Source organism: Haemaphysalis longicornis, unplaced genomic scaffold (genome assembly GCF_048455015.1).
Source record: "Haemaphysalis longicornis isolate Haplotype H1 unplaced genomic scaffold, Haemaphysalis longicornis Haplotype H1 scaffold_1, whole genome shotgun sequence".
NCBI lineage: Eukaryota > Metazoa > Arthropoda > Arachnida > Ixodida > Ixodidae > Haemaphysalis > Haemaphysalis longicornis.
The window spans coordinates 104,632,139-104,649,522 of record NW_027526203.1 but is presented as its reverse complement, the minus strand read 5'-3'; the positions used below and the strand labels follow the sequence as shown (position 1 = coordinate 104,649,522).

At 50.5% G+C, this 17,384-nt stretch overlaps 1 protein-coding gene across 1 annotated transcript in view; it reads left to right on the top strand.

Moving 5' to 3' along the window:
- The window catches only part of LOC144145109 (cytochrome P450 4V2-like), a 180,001-nt gene that overhangs the window by 88,778 nt on the left and 73,839 nt on the right, over window positions 1-17,384 (top strand). Inside the window, exon 7 of the mRNA XM_077676645.1 lies at window positions 13,182-13,364. Within this exon, the coding sequence (XP_077532771.1) occupies window positions 13,182-13,364 (183 nt within the window). The remainder of the gene's footprint in view (window positions 1-13,181; window positions 13,365-17,384) is intronic.

Below are 17,384 nucleotides of genomic sequence, written 5' to 3'. Positions count from 1 at the left end.
GGACACGCACTGCCCTCCGCCGACAGTCTGAGCTAACGCGCCTTTGTTATCTCTCTTAGCAACCTTATCGCGCTGCTGGGCCGCACCGGTCGCTTCCGACTCGCGCTCCCGAGCGTCTGCTACTGGCAGCGCTGGCACGCGGCTTTCCTCGCAAACGAGATCGTTTTCGAGCAACAATTCTAACTATGGCTTCACTTCTTCCTGCTCGGGTTGAATTTCGTGCTCTGGGTTCTTGTTCTCCCGTTATAGGGTCTCCCTTTTTCGAGCTACTTTTTTTCCATTCGGATTTTGCCGATCTCGAGGTTGTACAATCGCATCTTTTCCTCGTGGTTGAGTTTCTGCTCTCGCATTGAAATTCCTCGCTTTTCTCACGCTGGCGCTCAGCCTCTGCAGCCTGACGTTTAGCGGTCTCCTTGCCATTGATCAGCTCAATGCATTCCGACAGCTCATCATCGTCAGCCTCAACAGCAAGTATAGCCTGTATCAGCTCTGGCTTTCTCAGCGCGTCCGAAACATCCAAGCGCAACTCTTTTGCAAGCTCCAACAACTGCGGTTTTTTCAACGCCTTCAAATTCATGGCCGGTCTAGAGTACTGCTTTCCCACTGCTCCAAAATTGTTTTGCGCAAATAACCAACGCGACAAAAACACACGCCCTACCAGCTATCCTCAGAAGCCTGGTAAAACTCAGTGAAGAAAAGTCCCTCACTCACCATTGACCGCCGTGAATTCTGCGAAGTCGGAAGCCGCCTTGACGTCCGTTGGATCTCGCACCACTGGCTTCAGGTGTTACAAAGTTGCCATCCGACCGCTGCCAACAAGTTGTTGCGACGTTGTCACCCCACCGCTGCCACCAGTTGTGTACGGGAAGGCCGACCCGAGCCGACCTCCGTCGCCTCCGAAATAGGTGTGGTAGCGTGGTTTGAAGCGAACGGCCAGCCAATGTTGCAGCCGTGAAGAAGTCCGTCCCGAAGCCGTAGGCAAAACGTAACTCGTTTACTTCATAGCGAGAGATGAGCCGAAGCCAAAGAACAATGCCCGACGGGAGAGGCTACAGTACGGGACTTGAGCAGAGTTTTGATTCACTGCTCAAACAGGAATGAACTACAGCGCTTGGAGGGGTCTTATGTATACCCAAAGCGCTAGCGGTGAAAACAAGCGTTCCCTCTAGATTGTGCGCACGATACGAACGGCACAGACACGCACACCACACTCTTTCCAGAGTTCGTGAGCGGCCCGAAGTATTGGCGCACGCTGAGTACGAGAGAGGGGAGAGAGGAGGTCCCCTCAGCGGACGCGGGGATTCAGCGTCCTTGGGCAAATTGGAGCGTGCCTCGTCTGCCAACGTCGGTTGGAATCGCGCCCATAGGCGCCAGAGAACCAGGCACGTCGGAGCTTGCTGCAAGCGTGAGTCACTGACAAAGGTGCCTGCTTGAAAGAGGCACGCAGTGGAGGCTTCGCCGCACAGCCAAGGAGTATTGAAACAAAGCCCAGCAGCGGGCTCATTCGTGACACCGGCGAGACCACTTCCATGCGGAGGAGATGTCCTGGAGGTTGCGCCTGTGGAGGATCTCTTGGGGCACGCCACGAGTCCGATCGCCCGACCTCCGCGCATCCCGGTCACTATCCACTCTTGTGAGTCTCGCTTCTCCCTCGGAGTTCTTTTTCGGGATCGCTTCACTGCCGCTGGACGCTGTCGCTGGAAGCTTCTCAGTGGCTGGTTGCCGGCGCGAGCTCGTGCCGTGGTCAGGAGCTCTCGGCGCCTTATCAGGTGTCAATGAACTTGGCGGCGCATCTGGCGCTTGTTACCTGCTTCGTAGTTTCTTTTTAAAGCAAAGCTTTCTACCTCTACCCCCCAAGGGTTCTTTCGCGACCGTTGGTGTCACCAGAAAACTCCAGCTAACAAATAAAAGAATTTACGGGCACCGCCGGGAATCGAACCTGGAACTAACAGACTAACAAAGCGAAAGCCCGTTATCTTACCGATTTAGCTACGTGCCCACACGAACACGGGAAGACAAATGGTGTACTGACCTAGCACATCTACGGGTTTACCCCCTGCCTTCTCGCTGAATGCCACGTGAAAGCGTCACACGACCACTCACGCCCGTCTAGCGGCCCTGTGCGCACCTTGCTCATGTGCTAAGAGTTACAAAAATTAAAGGAAGCTCACACCAATCCATGGAATCTCACTTTTAGTACGCCAATGCGCTAAAGCCTGTGGCCTCCAGCGTTCACGTAAAAAATCACAGCTCCTTGTCGTCCGCCCTCACGCCAAATCAAGGAATACATTAAAATAGTCCTTGATGACAAGGCCATCACTCCAAACCTCAGCATCAAGATTCTGGGCCTACATTTCCAGGCCAACACCAAGAGTGACGTCTCCTTGCACCGCCTCAAAAACAATATTAATCTAATCATAGACATGATCAGGCGAGTTGCCACCAAGAAGCGAGGCCTAAAAGAATCCGGTACCTTTCGATTAATTGAAGCTTTTGTCCTCTCGAGAGTTACTTACGACAAACCCCTATCTTCTTCTCGACGAGGAAGACATAGAGATGCTCTATATAATGATTAGAAAGGCGGTTGAGCAGGCCATTGGTGTTCTCATGAGTGCGTCCACACTGAGGCTGCTTATCATGGGCTCCACAACACGGTGGAAGAGCTGATAGAAGGCCATCTTTCTAACCAGAAGGTCCGACTCAGAACTGCCGTGGGTAACCGCATGCTTCACCAGATTGGCTGGGCAGCCCAGAATGTCACTCCGCTTGACGTACTCCCAGACTATTGGCGACTAAAACTAAAGATGCTCCCTTTGCATAGAAATATGAACCCCTCACATGACGAGGGTCAACGAAAAGCACGGGCTCAAGCGCTAAACACCACCCTCGGTGCGGCTCATGCAGTTATCTACACAGACTTCTCCAAAGATCGAGGACAGCAACACGCCATCATCGTGGCTACCATCAGAACCAACCTCCTTGCGTGTACCTCGCTTAGGACCCAACAAATGACGGCAGCAGAAGAGGCAGCCATCACCTTGGCTCTCACTCAACCAGGGGTTCGGAGGGTAGTTACCGATTCCCAGCAAGCCTACTGGAATTACCAGTCGGGTTGGGTGTCCTGACCTGCACTGTGCGTGCTAAGAAACCACTCCCCAAACGGTTCCATTCAGCTCATCTGGACACCACCTCACGCTTCAATGGAGGGCAACAAATACGCCCACCCAACAAGCCTGCGCTTTTACCTCCCGTGCTATGGAGCTGCACGAGGACAGTCACCCGCTTGTCAAGTCCAGGGAGATAATCCAGCATTATCGCCTTCTGAAACAGACCGTACCTTCGCCTTACCCTGACCTTTACGTCTCGTCGCCTCCGTCCGAGGTGCAGAGACGGAGAAGTCAGATCGTCTAACACCTGGTTGGGGCTTACTTTGATTTTATAAAAAAAAGTTTCCACTGTTGTGCTATACCAATACAACTCAACCAAACACCGTTCATGCATCATGCATTTATTTAACCTCACCAAGAATACCTCTTTGAAGTAATAAATGGTGTGGTTAAGTGCATTTCACTTCTCTCTGGTTTTACTATTTGTAGAGCGATGTGAGTAATTTTAAGTGACGTCGCATGAGTAATCGTTATGGGTGCCGTTTACAGCTTTGCTTTCCAACCACATTCACGGGGTGGATTGGCGCGATTTTTTTCATTTTCTTTTAACGGCGATTCTCTAATGCCATTGCGATTTGTTCGTATGACACCCTCGAGAACCTGGAATGCTCACCGGCACCCATGACGTCGACGCTGATGAGTGGATCCGTATGTACGAGCGGGTGAGCAGCCTTAACAGGTGGGATCCTACCTTGATGTTGGCCAATGCTATGTTTTGCCGAAAAGGCATTGTACGGACCTGCTACGACACCAACGAAGAGATATTGATCAGTTTGGACGTCTTCAAGGAGGAGCTACGGGCCGCGTTTGGAAACTCTCTTCACCAATAACTTCCCGCCAAGAACAACCTCGCGACTGGTGTCCAGAGTTCTTCCGAATCCTACATTCCATATATTCTCGACGTAGTTCCTCTGTCTGTCAAGGTTGATGGGGATATGCCCGAAGAAGGAAAGCTTGTGCACGTATTAAAAGGCATTGCAGACGACGCTTTCAATTTACTAGTTATCAAGAACAGCTCAAACATGGATGAAATAATTGGAGAATGCCGACGCTTGGAGCAAGCCAAAAGCCGCCGCATTGCTAAAACCTTCACCCGGCTTTCGAAAACGGCTGCTACTTCGTCCCGCGAACATGTGCTGTTCCGTACGCGACGTCGTCCCACCTGACCCACCTGAGGCGCTCAGTGGAATTATTCGTCGAGAAATTGAGGTCATAACACCAGCCCAACACACTGCACAATGCGGTGACAGCCCATCTATATCTGTGATTGAAGCTGTCGTCCGCCAAGAACTTGACAACTCTGAACTTGGGACTTCGCTCGCTTTGCCATCAATCGTCAGGAAGTCCAGCCGCTTCTACGAAGTCCCACTTCCGACTACCATACCGCACCTCGTCGTTTCCGCAATCCGGCTGCCCTGCGAACCCCCGGCGACTGTCTGATTTGCTTTTGTTGCTATCGTATAGAACATGTTTCCCGTTCCCGCCGCAATCGCCCTTACGATGCTTCCCGTGCTGCTTACTATACTTCCCGCCAACCCGAGAATGCTGCCGGACAATTATCCCTCATACCGTGATATCCACAACTCCGCCGCTGCGGCTTCTTTCCCCAGACTTTGCCGTTCGTCTTCCCCTCGCCGTCGGAAGTCCCCATCCCCCGAAGTTCGGCGTCCGACGTCGCCGTTCCACCCTGGCCGCCTCTTCCCCCAAAAATGGATTGTACAGTTCTCAGGGGAGGCTGCATTGATGATCCCGACCTAAAATTCTCTGCCCGCTTCACCTGCACATTGCAATCTACTTGATGTCCTTGTTGATGGAGTTCCTGTCCAGGCGCTAATTAACACTGGAGTGAACATATCTGGCATAAATGCGACGCTATGCAGCCGACTCAAGAAAGTGGTTACTCCTGCCCCATGCCGTGTCCTTCCTGTTGCTGACTGAACTTCCACTTCCGCTGTCGGTATGAGCAAGCTCTCGTCACCATCGCCGTATACCCAGTTCCCGCTTTGTTTACTGTTTTGCCCCACTGCCCCGATGACCTCATTCTTGGCCTTCATTGTCTTTCTGAACATTCTGCGCTTATCGACTGTTTGGACCGAGCCATCAGCTTTGATCTATCTTACCACAAAATGTGACCGAGGAAGTGCAATGCCGGCTATATTCGACTGAGTTCATTCGCCTGTCCACGCGAGCTGCTACTAACGTCCTACTATCTACGTCGCAATCTGTTCACGACGGTGACTACTTTCTTGCCTCATTAACTGATGTTCTACTAACCCGAGACGTGGCACATTCGCACACCGTCGTGCGTGTTCAGAGCAACCTTATTAACAGATGTATAGCGCAAAAAAGACGAAGGACAAAGAATGCACGAGGACGAAGCGCTAACTTGCAACTACTTGTTTATTGAAAGAATCACACACATTTATAACAACAGCGCACATGATAACAGACAACCTACGCGACACATATCAGAAACAAGAAAAAATTTTGATACCCCACTACACAAACTTATCGTCCCCTTCCCGAGCCACGGGCTTCGAAACAAGCAATCTCTTTTGCCGATAAAGCAATCGATGCTCGACTAATGCATCCATCTCTGGCTTTGTGGATTTCTAGCGCTTCCACTATTTCCCTGGTCATTTGGTTCTTGCTTCTCAACAAAATCTTGCACTCTGAAAACAAAGGCACGCATCCACAATCGCGACAGTGCTGCCCAATGTGGCGCTGCTTCTGCCGCAGGTTATAGTTGTGCTTCCTCAACCTGCAGTTTATGCATCGACCGGTTTGGCCTATGTATTGCTTGCCACACCGAGTCGGAAAGGAGTACACCACGGCTTCTGCGCATGGTACGAACTGGTTTTCGTGCTTTATCGAGCACCCTTTCGGTTTTTGGCCAACTGGATTCGTCTGTTTGCAGAGCAGCAATAGCTTATTTGGCGCGGTAAACAAAACGTCGACCTTAGCGCGCTTCCCAATCTTTTTAATGTTATGGGATATCCTGTGCAAATATGGTATTGCCACTCTCTTATTAATGATTGATTGTGGGGGTTTAACGCGCCGACGCAACGCAGGCGGTGAGGCGCGCCGTAGTGGAGGGCTCCGGATTAATTTTGACCACCCGGGGATCTTTAACGTGCACCGAAATCTCGTACACACGGGCGTTTTTGCTTTTCGCCTCCATCAGAAAAGCGGCCGCCGCGGCCGGGAATCGAACCCGCGACCTCGTGCTCAGCAGCGCAACGCCTTAGCCACTGAGCCGCCGCGGCGGGTTGCCACTCTCTTATTACGTGGTTTGTCAGCGTTTGTGCGTGCCCTTGGTTTTTAGCGTCATGTTTAAGTTTTGCGGCCAACCCTTCACCCACTGAGATAAGTAAAGGTTTTGGATACCCCGAGGCAGAGAGACGTTCCTCTTGCTTAGTAAAACTTTCTTTTATGGTGTGAGCGCATGACTTTTCTAGAGCGTTGCTGAAGCACAGCCGCAGAATACCTCTCTTAACAAGCTTCGAATGCGCAGAGTTAAATGGTAAAAGGGCCTTGGCACGCGGTTCGTACAGCCAGCAAACACGCTCTTTGTAAAAACGGATCCTAAGATCTAGAAATTTTATACTGTTTTCTTAGGGAAACTCGTGCGTTAAAGTGAGAGGGCTAAGATACTGACTAAAAACTGATAAAATGGTATTAAAAATCTTTCAACTTGCCCGTCGGCTGCGTCAATCAGTACTAAAAAGTCGTCGACATATCTAAAAACATAAACAATTCGAGGATCACCCAAGTCTTTGGACATAGCGTTGCCACATGATCCAAGGTACAGGTCGCTAATGACAGGGGCAATGCAAGAACCTATACAAATGCCTTTTCTTTGCAGGTAGGTGCCATCGTCCCATTCCGCATAGGTGCTATTAAGATAGACATCTAACAGTTCTAAAAAAATCGCGCCAATCCACCCCGTGAATGTGGTTGGAAAGCAAAGCTGTAAGCGGCACCCATAACGATTACTCATGCGACGTCACTTAAAATCACTCACATCGCTCTACAAATAGGAAAACCAGAGAGAAGTGAAATGCACTTAACCACACCATTTATTACTTCAAAGAGATATTCTTGGTAAGGTTACATCAATGCATGATGCTTGAACGGTGTTTGGTTGAGTTGTATTGGTGTAGCAAGAGTGGAAACTTTTTTTTATAAAATCTAAGTAAGCTCCTACCCGGTGTTAGACGATCTGACTTCTCCGTCTCTGCGCCGCGGACGGAGGCGACGAGACTTGCGGCTGAGAAGGAGGAGGAAGAAATACTTCTGTTCAGATTTCTGAACGGCCCAGGAGTGCAGCCTTGGGGAGTGGTTCCTTCTTCTGTGGGGCCCATATGCAGTACGCGCGGCCTGTGTTCTGTCCACCCACTGAACCTGGGTAGGTAGAGAGGGCCTGGGCAGCAGCATCTCCCATTTCTCTTGTTGGGGAATTGACGGAAAGGGAGGAGGGTGCTCAGGGCTAAAGTCGCACACACCGATTACGGGGCGGAGTATTTCTACTTCTGAGAAAAATTTACATTCAGCGTCGTAGCGATTCGGATGCATTACGTGAAGAGGCGTAGGCTGTGGGAAGGAGCCCGGATTGTATGAGCCGTAGGGTAGTTTGTTCTTCTCTGGAAAGGTCAGGGTAAGGCGAAGGTACGGTCTGCTTCAGAAGGCGATAATGCTGGATTATCTCCCTGGACATGATAAGCCGGTGACTGTCCTCGTGCAGCTCCATAGTACGGGAGGTAAAAGCGCAGGCTTGTTGGGTGGGCGTATTTGTTGCCCTCCATTGAAGCGTGAGGCGGTGTCCAGATGAGCTGAATGGAACCGTTTGGGGAGTGGTTTTTTAGCACGCACAGTGCAGGTCAGGACACCCAACCCGACTGGTAATTCCAGTAGGCTTGCTGGGAATCGGTGACTACCCTCCGAACCCCTGGTTGAGTGAGAGCCAAGGTGATGGCTGCCTCTTCTGCTGCCGTCATTTGTTGGGTCCTAAGCAAGGTACACACAAGGAGGTTGGTTCTGGAGGTAGCCACGATGATGGCGTGTTGCTGCCCTCGATGTTAGGAGAAGTCTGTGTAGATAACTGTATGAGCCCCATCGAGGGTGGTGTTTAGCGCTTGAGCCCGTGCTTGTCGTTGACCCTGGTCATGTGAGGGGTTCATATTTCTAAGCAAAGGGAGCATCTTTAGTTTTAGTCGCCAAGAGTTTGGGAGTACGTCCAGCGGCGTGACATTCTGGGCTGCCCAGCCAATCTGGTGAAGCATGCGGTTACCCACCGCAGTTCTGAGTAGGACCTTCTGGTTAGAAAGATGGCCTTCTATCAGCTCTTCCACCGTGTTTTGGAGCCCTTGCTAAGCAGCCTCAGTGTGGACGCATTCATGAGAAGACCAATAGCCTGCTCAACCGCCTTTCTAATCATTATATAAAGCATCTCTATGTCTTCCTCGTCGAGAAGAAGATAGGGGTTTGTCGTAAGTAACACTCGAGAGGACAAAAGCTTCAATTAATCGAAAGGTACTGGATTCTTTTAGTCCTCGCTTCTTGGTGGCAACTCGCCTGATCATGTGTATGATTAGCTTAATGCTGTTTTTGAGGCGCTGCAAGGAGACGTCACTCTTGGTGTTGGCCTGGAAATGTAGGCCCAGGATCTTGATGCTGGGGTTTGGAGTGATGGCCTGGTCATCAAGGAGTATTTGAATGTATTCCTTGATTTGACGTGAGGGCGGACGACAAGGAGCTGTGATTTTTTACGTGAACACTGGAGGCCACAGGCTTTAGCACATTGGCGTACTAGAAGAGAGATGCCATGGATTGGTGTGAGCTTCCTTTAATTTTTGTAACTCTTAGTACATGAGCAAGGTGCGCACAGGGCCGCTAGACGGGCGTGAGTGGTCTTGTGACGCTTTAACGTGGTATTCAGCGAGAAGGTAGGGGGTAAACCCGCTAGATGGGATTGGTGAGTACACCATTTGTCTTCCCGTGTTCACGTGGGCTCGTAGCTGAATCGGTAATAACACCGTTAGGCGGCTTTTCGCCTTATCAAGTCAGTTTGATTGTACGGTTATCGTGCTTTGCATTTTGATGGAGAGTGTACTAACCTGCTCATGCGCGGTGATCAAGGGTTGTTAGATAGTGTATATATATGTGTTGTTTAAGAAATAAATTTCAGTTGTTAGTCTGCGCTGGTCTTCGTGTCCCTTGTTCTATCTGTCCTAGTCCTACGCTGCGCAAAAATTCAGCATGAATTTTGAATCGGTAAGACAAAAGGCCCTCGCTTTGTTAGTCTATTAGTTGCAGGTTCGATTCCCGGCGGTTCCAGTAAATTCTTTTATTTGTTCGCTGGAGTTTTCTGGTGACACCAACGATCGCGAAAGAACCCTTGGGGGGTAGAGGTAGAAAGCTTTGCTTTAAAAACCAGCTACACTGATCCCAGAGGCATTTTGGAAGGCAACATCGCCATCCTGTAATGGCATCTTCAACACAACGAAGAATGCCAGCATGAGGCAACGAGTAAAATAGGTCCTTAATATCGACTGAAAAAGCAGATAAACTTTTCTTCTCATTACATTTTAAAGCATCAATCACTTCTTCAGAATTTCTAATCATGTACGGATCTTCGCAACTTAGTTTGTTGAGCCTCTCCTGTAAAAAGAGCGCTACTGACTTTTGCCAAGCACCCGTCTCTGATACTATTACTCGGAGGGGCGTTCCCACTTTGTGTGTTTTGGCTGCAAAAAGCAAATCCAGGCTGCATTTTTTTTAGTTGCTTACGCTATGAGTAAGGCTTGTTAAATTCAATTGCTCGCACAGGTTCTTAGCCCTACGTTTAACCATTCGCAACGAAACCTTGTCGTTACGAGCGAACAACGCATCTACGGCCTCGGAAGCTTTTCGCTTAAAAACATCGTTGGGCAATACGGCAAAACCCCCTTCCTTGTCCGCAGGCAAAACAGACAGGCCGAGCTGCACAAGCGAAGTTGACACTTTCCCCAAAGACACACCTTCCTGGGAGCACTCGGAGTGTGCCAGGACATCCACTCCTCGTGATACACACATATCGCCTTCGTCGTCAGAAGCCAACCTCGAAATGTCCCTCACCATTCCCAGCAGCTCCGCGGCGCTTTTCTTCGGTTCCACGGCATACTTTGGACCGAGCTGTAGCACCCGGCGGGCGTGGTCGGGGAGTGCAGCGTCGCCGATGACATGAACTTGGTTCCCAGACCGCGGGGTCTTGTCTGGCTGTGCTGACCGGAGGAAGCCCAGGGTGGTTTGCCACTGAGACTCGGTCGTCCAGTTGATCAGCCGGCAATATTCACGCCACTTGACCTATATTCACGCCACTTTGGCACTCGTCCTCTTGGCGAGACAAGTGTGGTCGAGAACCGTATTCACACGGGTTACGGCCGCGCGGTCCACCGCAGGCCATACCGCGAATCCGCCACTGAACGTCGAATTCTATAAAACGAGGCCGACAAAATTCTGGCTAAGGACATCATCGAGCCCTCTTCCAGCGCTTGGGCGTCACATGTAGTACTGGTTAAAAAGAAAGACAATACGTGGAGATTCTGCATCGATTATCGTCACCTGAACCACATTACAAAAAAGGACGTGTAGCCGCTAGCCGCTTCCCGATTTTGACGATGCACTTGATCGCCTCCTTAGGCCAACTATTTTTGTTCCGTCGACCTACGTGCCGGCTATTGGCAAATCGCCGTGGATGAAATGGAGAGAGAAAAAAAAACCCGGCCACATCTTCGCACGGCGGAAACTCGAGTAAATGCGTCGCAGAGTGGTGGGGGTATCGCGTGAATGTTGCGTAATTGGGTATGGTTTGGGAATGCTTAATTGTTATTTCGTCTTTATTATTCTTATTTATTGAATGAAGGAGAAGCGAAGGCAAGGAGTGTAAAGTTAAAGTCTGTCTTTATTGCTTGGTGCCGTCAAGCAAAGCGTCAAGTCAAGCGAAAGCCAAGCAAAGACGCCCTTGACTGAATTCCGAACGCGCGCTCCGCCGCCTATATACACACCGCCCGCGTTCGAGGGAGAGGAGTACGGGGGAGAGACGCGCATGCGCACACTTCCGTACACAAGCGCGCGCACTTTCCACGCACCCACCACGCCGTTATCACGTGTACACGCCTGGCGCCGTTACTGTTGAGCGCGACGCAGCGCACGGGTAGCTACGACGCATGCGCGCACAGACGCGCTCCCCCCGCACCGCCGCAGCTGTTGTTGAGAGCGACGGAGCGCACGGGGTACACGCGCTCTTCCCGCACCGCCGCAACTGTTGTTGAAAGCGAAGAGGGTACGGGGGAGAGACGCGCACCTGCGCCTCGACGCGACGCGCATGCGCAGTGAGCGTGTGGACGGCGCCGACAACATCGACGAGTGACATGGTCTCTACCAACATAAGGTACTGCCTTTCGGTCTACGTAACGCGCCGGCCACGTTCCAAAGATTGATGGATACTCTCCTTCACGGCCTTATATGGACCACCTTCTCTTGCTACCTTGATGACGTCATCGTTTTCTCTCCGACCTTTGAAATGAATTTGAAACGTCTAACAACGGTCCTTTCTGTTTCCGCCGCGCAGGTATTCAATTGAATTAATTCAAATCCCGATTCGCCCACTGTCAACTTCAAAATCTCGGTCACGTCGTGGATGCCCGCGGCGTTAAACCCGATCCAGCTAAAATACACGCAGTCAAGAACCTTTTCCAGCCGCAAACCGCAAAATATGTAAGAAGCTTTCTTGGGCTATGCTCTTACTTCCGCCGCTTCATACGAAATTTCGCCCATATTGCCAGCCCTTTGACCAACATCCTCAAGAAAGGCGTTTCCTTTACGTGGGGATCTGCACAAGCTGAAGACTTGTCCCACGATTATCAAGAAGCTTACTACCACACTTATTCTAGCACACTTCGACATTTATGCTCCACGCGCCGACGCCAGTGGCCACGGAATTGGAGCAATCTTAGAACAGCACCAGACTGGTGAAGTCCGCGTGATTGCATACGTCAGCCAGCCGCCTCCTTTTTGTCACCAAGCACAACCATTTAATCACCGAAAGTCTTAGTTTTGGCTGTGGCGAACTTCCGTCCGTATCGTTTTGGACGCCCGTTTTCTGTCGTCACGGATCACCACGCCCTATGCTGGCTGCAATCTCTAAAAGATCCCACGGGCCGCCTTGGCCACTGGGCTTCGCGTTTACGAGAACACTCGTTTTCAGTCGTGTACAAATGGGGACGGTTGCACCGCGATGCGTACTGTTTATCTCGTTACCCCGTGTATCCTCCAGACGCCCCTTGAAATGACACAGACGCATGTGTTTTTTTCATCTCAACACTGCTGCAGGTCGGTGCCGAACAATACCGGGACCCCTTCCTACGTTCAATAATCGCTCGCCTCCGCACTAATTGCCCTGGTCGAACCTCCATGAACTGAGTAGTTCAGGATAGTGTCTTATTCCATAAGAACATTCCTTACGATGGCCCCGAACTGTCATACCCCTCATAGGCGATCCACCGTCCTTGAACAACTTCATAATCATCCATTTGCTGGTCACCTTGGCGTTACGCGCACATACGCCCGCGTACAACGCCGTTCCTTTTAGCTTGCCTGTACCTTTTGGTCGAGAAGTACGTTCAAGCGTGTGACCAGTGTCAATGGCGAAACGTTCCAAGAAAACTGGCTGCTGGACTCCTTCAGCCCCTTCCTACTCCTCACGAACCGTTTGTCCGCGTCGGTCTCAACCCCCTGGAGCCTTTTCCTACATCCACTTCTGCCAACAAGTGGGTTGCCGTTGCAAGAGATTTTGCAATACGCTATGCCATAACGCGGACCCTACCCACAAGGATAATGGCATGCGATGAGCCCCGCGAGGGTGGTGCTGATATCAAACGAACAATATTGAGATTCGGGGGGTAAGCTGATGCATGTAAATTTATTTTAACGTCTTTTCGCATTGATTGAAGAACCTTGTGCGCTCTGTTTCAGGCCATCGAGAAGAGGGCACTTGCTGTGAAGCAGCAGCTCGCTGATGAGGGCGAAATCTGTGACACAGGCGGAAATCACACACCTTTGTCATACAGCATCAAGGTCCCCCTGCAGAGGCACTTTCAGGACCCAAGCTACACAATACAGGAAGTCCTGGAAGATGCACAAAGTCTTATGTTTGCGGTACGTTTTTTTGTTAATATGTTTCGTCGACCGTCAGCAGATCAAAATAGAAAATAACTAGAATAATTGAGAGACCTTGCTTGAATGAGGTGGCACACTTTCAGCCTCCTGTGAATATGCGTCACTGGATTACAATATGCAACCGCTCCTTGCATCCAAACGGGATAATGTCGAAGGTAGCCAGCTTTAGTAAAAGGTTATACCGAACATGTCACCCACGCTGCGGAATACCGCAACGCATAACGCTCAGCGGTGAATGTCGGCTAATCATAAGGATTTATTGATATAATTATTGTTCACCCGGATGAGCTTACTTGGAAATACCATTAGAAAGGTTAGAACTTGAAGTTTCATGTGAGTTTTTACTATACATTGCAGACTAACTTGATGTGTTTTCTGGCGTTTCGAAATGTTGGATCAAATAAAAGAGGGAAATGAGTTTGTTTCTGTAGTTGTTAAGAGCCATTTTGAGGCGGCATGCATATTGACTTGTTCCCAAACCGACTGCGGATTTCCAATCAGGTGCTTGTCCTATGAGTCACAGTTTTGGAACGTTATTTTAGCATAGGGTTAGCCTGTGGGTCCCTCTTTGTGCAAGCGGTCCGACAGTGCCGGCTTCTTTCGCAGCTTTGCCATGGTTAGTATCGAACACAAAAAAGGTAGCGAGCACACATTCGTTATTACGTAGTTTCTTGAGGTTGTGAACGACCTTATGCTTACACTAAAAGGTAAGCCACCTTCCTTTCCGCTACCCTTCAATGCTCGCGTTGTGTATTCATAAAGTTTTTGAGGATGCCGCTGTCGTTTTGTGCTTCCAGGCCTTTTCATATCTGTATATCCAATGCGGAGGAGACATAAAACGCCTTTTGTGAGGTATTCCTGCTGTCTGCATGATTCCCACTCCTGTTTAGTCGCTATAACAAGGGGCATTTGTTATTTGTGTAATTACCCTGTTAGGACGGCCATTTTGCTGCCAATTTATTCTGTAAAAGATCATTGAAATCACTGGGACGAAGCTTTACTTGCTTTGGTTTTCTGTTATTGGCTCGTGCAGCACACCTATCAGCTCTCTCATTTCCATTGATTCCCATGAGACTAGGAACCAAGCAGAAGTTATTTTGTGTCCTTGTGTTCCGGCGTTTACTACATGATGCATTATATCAAATTTTGAAGGAAGTTTTAAACAACAACTGCTGTTACAGGCATATCATCCGGCTCATTCCTCCACTCCATTTTACTACACTTTTCCCCACTTTCAAAAGGAGCGCTCTAGGCTTTAATTGTCAGACACTGTTTGAATAAGATAAGTGTAGTCGCTGCACAGTTAACATCCGTGGAACATCTTGCTTAAAACCTCAGCACCAGATGCGTACTGCTCTTTTCCCTTCGCGCCGGCCTGGTGTTTAGGGCGAAGGCACTGTGCTCGAGGTTACGAAGATAGCACCCCTTTCAGCTGGGAAAACGACCAAGAAAAAGCATTCTGCGAGCTGCAAAGACGCCTGCAAAGTCCGCCCGTGCTCGCTTATTTCAATGAAAACGCCGAAAGGGAAATACACACGGACGCCAGTTATATAGGCTTGGGTGCCGTCCTCGTCCAAAAACAAAGCGGGTGGTGCCAGCCGTGGTCTGTCGAAGGAGGAGAAAAACTACTGTGCCTCTGAGAAAGAGTGCCTGGCGATATGGGCAATTTCAAAATTTCGCCCATACGTGTATGGAAGACCATTCAAGGTTGTGACAGACCACCACGCGCTGTGTTGGCTCGCCAATTTGAAGGACCCCTCTGACCGTCTTGGGTGGTGGAGCTTGCGCCTGCAGGAGTTCGACGTAACAGTTGTTTATAAATCCGGCAGGAAACACTCCGACGCCGACTGCCTGTCCCGCGCCCCCGTCGACCAACCACCACAAGACTCCGATGAAGACAGCGCGTTCTTCGGAATCGTGACGGAGAGCGACCTAGCCGCGCAGCAGCGTGCCGACCCCGACTTACGCGTCATAATCGACTGCCTCGAGGGATGCAACGTCGCCGTACCTAGAACCTTCAAACCCAGCTTACCAGCATTCAGCCTGAGAAACTCCGTCCTCGTGAAGAAGAATTTCAGCCCCGGAACGAGAACGAATTACCTCCTTGTCATCCCCGCAGACTTTCGTGACGAACTTTTGGAAGCGTGCCACGACGACGCGTTTTCCGGACATCTCGGCACAGCCGGCAAAATTGGAAAAATCAAGGTGAAGTACTACTGGCCCCGCCTTACATCCGACGTCACCCACTACATCCGGAGCTGCCGTGACTGTCAGCGACGAAAAACGCCACCCGCCGGACTTCTGCAGCCGATCGCCGTCCCATCGAGGCCCTTCCAACAGATTGGAATGGACCTTCTCGGGCCGTTCCCTACGTCATGATCCAAGAACAAGTGGATTGTCGTAGCGACAGACTACATGACGCGCTACGCAGAGACCGCCGCTCTTCCGAGGGGGACTGCAGAAGAAGTCGCCAAGTTCTTTATTAACCAAGTTGTGCTGCGACATGGAGCCCCTGAAGTCCTAATCACGGACCGCGGAACGGCCTTCAGTGCGGAGCTCATGCAAGGAATCTTACGCTACAGCAACACGGATCACAGAAGAACGACGGTGTACCACCCCCAAACGAACGGACTTACGGAACGTCTGAACAAGACGATCGCGGATATGCTGCCTATGTACGTCGATGTTGAACATAAGACTTGGGACGATGTCCTCCAGTATGTCACGTTTGCGTACAACACAGCGACCCAGGAAACTACGCAGATGACACCATTCGAGCTTGTCTGCGGAAGACGGCCGACTGCGATGCTCGACGCCATGCTTCCGCACGTAGAACACGACGACCTCAACGCCGACGTCCAGGGATATCTTCAAGGTGCGGAGGAGGCCCGCGAGCTCGCTCAAGTCCGCATAACGGACCAGCAGCTGGTGGATGCCAGACGCTACACTCTCCGTCGCCGAGACGCCGAGTACCGTCCTGGGGATCGTGTGTGGGTTTGGACTCCCATCCGGCGACGCGGACTGAGTGAGAACCTTCTGCGACGGTATTTCGGACCCTACCAGATTCTACGACATGTTGGCCAACTTACCTACGAAGTGATCCCCGATGGTGACTCCGGCACATCACGACGACGTACGCGGCCCGAAGTCGTCCACGTGGTTCGCTTAAAACCTTTTTACGGACGATGACGAACTTTTATTTTTCATTTGTTCGGACTGTCGCTTATGTTAGCATCGGGTCGATGCACTCTTAGAGGGGGGGTAATGCCGCGAACCATGCATTGGGTTTGTTTGTGTATTCCTTTTACCGCCCGGCTGCGCCGGTCTCTGTTATCTCTGTGCCAAGGGAAGCGCGTGTTCCATACTTTCTTTCTGTGCCGCATGTGTTATCTGTTCTGATAGGGAGAGCATTCCGATCTAACGTGAACAGCCCGGAATAATCTTCTTGGATCTACAATGTTCTCGATGCGAATCGACGGTTCGAGAACCACGCGCGCCGAAAGATAAAAAGCCTGCAGAGCAGTCGCCGGGGTATTCGATTCTGCGACGCTCGCCGACGCACGTCACTTTGTTGACCGCTGCTTCGCCGCCTCTGTCTTCTTTTGAGTTGTTAGGGGACCACAAGTTGGCTCTAATAAACTTGTTTCCTTTCCAAAACAACTGCGTCTTCCCTGGCTTCGTGACAATACAATACCTGTGTAAAGCTTTGCTTGCGTTCCACGCATTTGAACTCCGCAGGGGCGACATTTTACCTGATCCGAAAAGCGTCTAACTATCGGACCCTATATCACTTCATTCGAAATGGGAAGAAAATGAGCCGGGTGAGAGGTGCGCGACCACAGTTTTTCATTTAAAACTTGCTTGTGTAAAGTACAATGTAGTAATAGCCCAAACACAAGGACACAAAATAAGTTCTGATGGGCTCCTAGCCATGTGGGAATCGATAGAAATGAGACAGAGCTGACACATGTGTAGCAGAGGCCAGTAACAGATCAATAA